General features: G+C 46.7%; 2 protein-coding genes across 2 annotated transcripts; one reads left to right on the top strand and one right to left on the bottom strand.

Annotated features, from left to right (window-relative positions):
• Positions 1-929: 929 nt before the first annotated feature.
• Pmar_PMAR020545 (hypothetical protein) lies at positions 930-2,565 on the bottom strand (the record flags this gene model as incomplete). Its single annotated transcript, XM_002775519.1, has 9 exons — positions 930-994; positions 1,224-1,385; positions 1,432-1,478; positions 1,530-1,573; positions 1,652-1,729; positions 1,779-1,875; positions 1,992-2,086; positions 2,133-2,220; positions 2,537-2,565. The coding sequence occupies 9 exons, from the start codon at positions 2,563-2,565 to the stop codon at positions 930-932; spliced, it is 705 nt and encodes a 234-aa protein (XP_002775565.1).
• A 1,341-nt stretch (positions 2,566-3,906) lies between these two features.
• Positions 3,907-5,365, top strand: Pmar_PMAR020544 (cation efflux protein/ zinc transporter, putative; the record flags this gene model as incomplete). Its single annotated transcript, XM_002775518.1, has 11 exons — positions 3,907-3,984; positions 4,040-4,129; positions 4,180-4,258; positions 4,306-4,387; positions 4,431-4,509; positions 4,558-4,641; positions 4,686-4,755; positions 4,803-4,869; positions 4,918-5,021; positions 5,071-5,185; positions 5,239-5,365. 11 exons carry the CDS (start codon positions 3,907-3,909, stop codon positions 5,363-5,365), a joined length of 975 nt encoding a protein of 324 aa, XP_002775564.1.
• Between the last annotated feature and the right edge of the window lie 216 nt (positions 5,366-5,581).

The following is a 5,581-nucleotide window of genomic DNA, read 5'->3' as shown; positions in this document are numbered from 1 at the left end:
TGAACATGTACGTGACCGTTTCCGTCAGCCAACCCACCACTAGAAATATTGGGTGTACAGCCGAAGCAGCTGCTCCTGCGATGCCAGTAAACATAAGTGATAAATTCTCCTTATTGCTTTGACCTACGATCATACCACACCTTTCTCTAATCACAGACTCAGAACTACTCTTAGACTGCGTGGGGAGGGTGTACATCCTCTGCCTCTCTAACTTTGCGTCGTCAATCTCGTGACGCAATTCAATAACAGAATTGATGCTATCTGCTACTCTCCTCGCCTCCCTCTGACACTCTGGATCTGCATCCATATCATACCCATTAGATCCCAGGTTCGATCCCCAGCACCCACCATTATTCGGCGCTAACGATCGTATCTCTTGCGGCGTCGACATACTAGTTTTTTGAATACCATCTGGCTTCTCCACAAACTTATTCACCTACTTCTTGCACTTCATTTCGACTCCTCCTAGTACTCACCTCTAACCAAAGTTGCTTATAGAAATCATGCCTTGCTTTGAAGTACAAAGCCTGGGGTGTGGTATACCGAGTGGAGAACTCTCGCATACGACCGACACTCCTCAGACGACCTATTCGTAACAGTGGCGTGAGGGCTGACAGTTTTACTGAGCTGGGAGAACTAAAATGACAATCGCAGGTCCCATTAGGAAGTGGTTGGTCAACAACACTACAGTGGGGATAGGGAGAAGTGTACAGTAGTAGAACAGCGAACAAACCACTCGAACCGACCAACAGTTGAAATCTGCATCTTACTGGTACAACCCACTGGAAGTCTCACAGGATTCGGAAAAGGAGTGGTATGAACAACAAACCACGCCCAACTTGGAAAATACCACTATTGATGCCTCCATTCGAGTGAGTTACAAAATCGTTACTTGACCGAAACGGACGAGCCACTGGGCTCCGACCACGTTAGTCCAATTTATGGGCCTGCCCTTGGAACGGCATGAACGGCTGTGGTGCTTCCTGATGGTAACCTATACACACAACAACAATAACAATAACTATATCAGACCAAACAACTATACTATAATATAGACCATAATGATAACCCTCTTATCAATGCATGCAAAAGCTTATCGTATACCTCCATTTCTCAAATTTCATATCGTGGATACTCGAATTCTAACCATGAACGACTTCCAAAAAAGCTATCAACTCAAGCCCGCCTCGTAGCTCTATTATAATACCCCTCCCTTATATTACCCATAGATTGCCTAGCGACCTGTTGAGGCTGCCTTCCACCAGACTGCTGCCCTTCCTGCAGTAAGGGCATGCCCAGTGGCTGTTGTTGTTGTTGTGTCGCTCCTCCTTGTTGACCATCAGCCCCCAAAAAGAAAGCAGAGGCACCGGTAGCATCAGTACCACCTGACATCAGGGCTGGACTCGGTGAAAGCAACTTGTTTATTATCACCTCCACTCATCAGTTGAGAATACAAGTTCGCTCGGAGATCTGTATATCTACAAACATGCACTCGACGTCTGCACAACTTCAAAAAATATTATTATTACATTTTGCAAGAAAATACTAGGCAAGCTCCCATAACCAGGGTATCCTAACATAGAGCATGTGACAACACTTCATACCACTCCTTCCACAACCAGTACCAAAACGGACCAGAACACCCTATTACCATGACCATTGTGCCGAGTATGACCGCCTCGAGCCCAGACGTAAGCTTCAGAGAATCGTGAGTTTTTCGGTCCATACCCTGATTGAACGAAGGAGTACCAATTCAAAGTCTACTACTACGACGCTACCTCGATACTCATACCGACATTGATAGTAGCCACTACGTCGATACCGCAATTGAATGCGCATAGGAATGAATAAAATGCAATACCAGATAGAAGCCATCTAAGATAAATTACACTGTCTCTCTGATTTGAACCTACGACCTCTCGCTTAATAGCAAGAAACACTAACCACTAGGCGAATTCAGGGACGAGGTTTCCACTATCGTCGAACACTACCTCCGAAACGTCGCATAACCCAGGAGAGCGAACATGATATCCAACAGTGCACCCCAACCATCTCCGTAAATCAAATGCCCAAAGGACAATATTACCTATTCGAAAATACACCAACCGAAAATGAATAAACTCCTATCTTACTAACATCACACAAGATACATCTAGATATTTCCGGTACTTCAAAGCAGCGTGCGTAGGAGGGACCGGTACGCTCATATACACGTCAGATCTACACCAATAGCTCCATGAAGAGCGACAAAAAGAAGAAGAGGCGGATTACCCATCCGAGACTGGAACAAGCATAGTAGGGAGGGGGGCAACGCCCAATACAGGACGAAAGGAACTACAAAGGCTGGTAGCAGTGATGATGAACTCACACGCGATAGGAATGAACAGAAACAAGCGGTGATATATGTACATGGGAGGCTAACATGAGGATACATGAATGATATAATGACAAACATCTGAATAAATGTTATTGTCAATGGAATATTTAGAGTAGTCAAGCCTCTTCCTCGAAGACGGTTTCCCAGCTGGATAACTACCTGAGGACCGAAATACGTGCAAGTCGCATGATCAAACATATTCTCTGCGATCGGAGAAGTTTTCCTCATTGACTGTATACACCTTTTCGAACGTGGACTATCTATTTGGCAATGTAGAGAAGAAGTTAGAATTGTCCATATAATCGTTGAAAAGATGTAGAATGTGTCTATAGAGCGAATGGGAAGTTACCTCGACCACCACCGTACCGTTCCAGGTTCTATCCCCGCTCCTCACGCCCTTCGATCATTCGGTATCTTAGCAGTGGGTGTAGCCGTTCTCATATCATACTAGGGGCCGTCTTCAGAAACGGAAGTACTCAACCGTGACGCGTCTACCATACCACACCAGAGTGAACGTCCCCAACCTCTAATATGATCTCCTTGTTTTCCTAAAAAGCCCTAGGGACAGGCTCCCACAGCCCGCCATTGGAAGCAATAGCAACTACGCAAGACAAGTAGAATCCTCGTCACGTACAAAAAAATTGCAGTTAGCGCGCGCCCTGATAAAAGAAAATTATTGGAAAATTGCCGGCGTTGAATCGGAGCTAGAGAACAAAATGCTAGTGATCGCCTTTCAGAGACACGATCCCTTGCACAGGGTGATGTGTGGTAGCATGGTGGGGACTCGTCTCAGCTGCATTTAGCTGTCTCCAATGGATCTATCTCGCGATCATCGTCGAGGCAGCTACTCTCCGGAGATGCATGCTGGGTCTTTTAATGGATGTAAAATTGGGAGGCTTATAGCGGACCTACTTTGTATCTTACCATCTCGAGCTCTGGATACATCTTATACTCAGCTAGTAGAACTCCACTCTTTGTTATGACAAGTCAGTTCGACGGCATTCGTTCGTGTAACTCAACCTGTTACTCTTCGTTTAGAGGCCAGAGCTCTCAGCGGAGTACTCAGCATACTACGATTCGCCCGAGGTGTGGTATGGAATGTCTTTATTATAGGCCTTACCGAGCCTATCATGCGGTCATATCGATCGGACAGCTGTACTGCCTGTCCTTCCCCTCGTCTTCACCCACGCTCCAACATAACGCAAGTCGTGAACCCATATGGAGGTAGTGTCTCCGCAAGGTCATAGTAGCAAAATAGCTGTTCTTAAGGTACCGTCACATACGCTCCTTCCGAGTCGGGTGAGACAACAATAGTACCTCCATCACACGTAATACCGCCGCTGGGGATCGAACCCTATACCTCACCTGGGCCTACTGTTAGGTTCAGAAGAAGCCTGTGTCCATGAAAATTCGGGTGGCCCTGCATTCATCCCTCGTTGTCAATATAGCACTCACGTTAGCCAAAGCTGTTTGTCTAGTCGAAAGCGGTTCGCTCGCGGTGAGTAGTGGCTACCCTACCTCTCCTTTGCATGAATCTCATCGCCCCAGGATACTGTCAGGTCCTGGCCTCTCTAGTTGACTCGTTATTGGACTTACTCTCGCAGCTTGTAAGAAAAGATGGGTACCACTGTGGGAAACAGAGAAGAAGTTGATGTGACGTAGGTGCTTTGGTGGACGGAACATAAGGCGAATCATTCGTATAACGAGACCTACCCCGCTGGGCAACGCCGACTGGAGCCGTTGGGAGTGGTAGTATTATTTTTGTGGCGCAGTGACGGAGCAGTGTGATACCGTGGTGATAGGTGATATGTGCTTGCTGGATGGGTATGGCTTCCATTGAGGTCATAAGAGAATCCTGTGGCGTGTTGGCGGAGTATATCGGTAGTGTGATAGGAAGGGAAATTCACTAAGGCTATGAAGAGCATCAGGTACGGACAAGGTTCCGCCACTGGAAATGACGCCTATGGTCGCGGGGATAATGATTGTGGCTATCGCCTCAAAAACTGGCTTGTAATACTAAATGTAGAGGAGGCGGGTTCGATTCTATGCAAAGGTATTTTTACTGTCGTAAAATAGGAGAGGAGGCGAACTCTGAGAACGTGAAGGCCTTAGCTCAGGACCATGTTAACGATGTAATGCTCGACTGAACTCATGGAAATTCTCAAGGAGTTGCTGCTCAGGTGTTCTCCAACACTGGTGCTGTACTAGCAGCTTGGGCAGCATACGAAAGTCCTAGGCTCTGGTGGGTAGACTCTACGTCCGCTGTAGGTTGAGAGGAAGGTGTGGTATGGAATTGGAATATTGGTAGATACTTATATCACTGTATATTATTGGGTCCTGGATAGAAACGGGTAAGGAACAAGCTGCGATGATCGCTGGTAGCGGTAGTAGGCTCAGCAGTAGAGGGCACATGTATTGGTATTAGGTCGCTCTGCTGATCCGGAGTTCCTAGCCAACATAAGGGATATTGCGAATCAGTATCATCCTGAGCTGTAGGGCCTTGAGGAGCTCTGTAGTGGAGGAGTTGGAAACTGTTTTAGATATGCGGATATAATACGAGCCTATCACTTCGGTCCGAATTTTCTGGTTGAACTTGAGATGGTATTACCGGAGACGTACCAGCTTAGAGAAAGCCATGATATTGGTAGTGTGTTATTGAGATTCACGAGGAGGTTTTGATTGCATATATTTAGGTATGGGCCTACAGCATAAAATCGAGGATCTTGATCGAGTGGAGCGAGCGTTTGTGCATATTGACTATCAGGAACGCCCTTACGATGAACACGATGAGAACTCATGGCCAAACGAGTGGGTTGATAAAGGGATCGATGATGACTGTGTTGCTATGGAGGCGTTGGTAGGTACTATGAGAAAGTTAGAGGATCCCCACGGCAGAAGTCGGCTAAATGCCGCACTGTGAAGGAGGGCGAGGCTCATGCTTCTGGTGCTAGTGGTGGTGTCTTGGAAACACTGGCTCGTCGACTATAGTTCTTATCGTGTTATCACCATCATCATTACTACTGATACTATAACTACTGCAGCTCAATGCACGTCGTTGCTTTTTGCTGGTCTTAACATTCTTCTTCTGCCCCCCCCCTAGGGCGTCTGTACTCCTCGGCGTGCTTGTAGTTAGGGAACCCGCATCTGAACGTAGTAGTACAGATCTACTGAGAAAGGTTTCAGATAGCGACTATGTCGCACTTG

This window comes from Perkinsus marinus, assembly GCF_000006405.1.
Source record: "Perkinsus marinus ATCC 50983 genomic scaffold scf_1104296955874, whole genome shotgun sequence".
Classification (NCBI taxonomy): Eukaryota; Perkinsozoa; order Perkinsida; family Perkinsidae; genus Perkinsus; species Perkinsus marinus.
The sequence above is the reverse complement of the archived record's forward strand: the minus strand, read 5'-3'. Positions and strand labels throughout refer to the sequence as shown.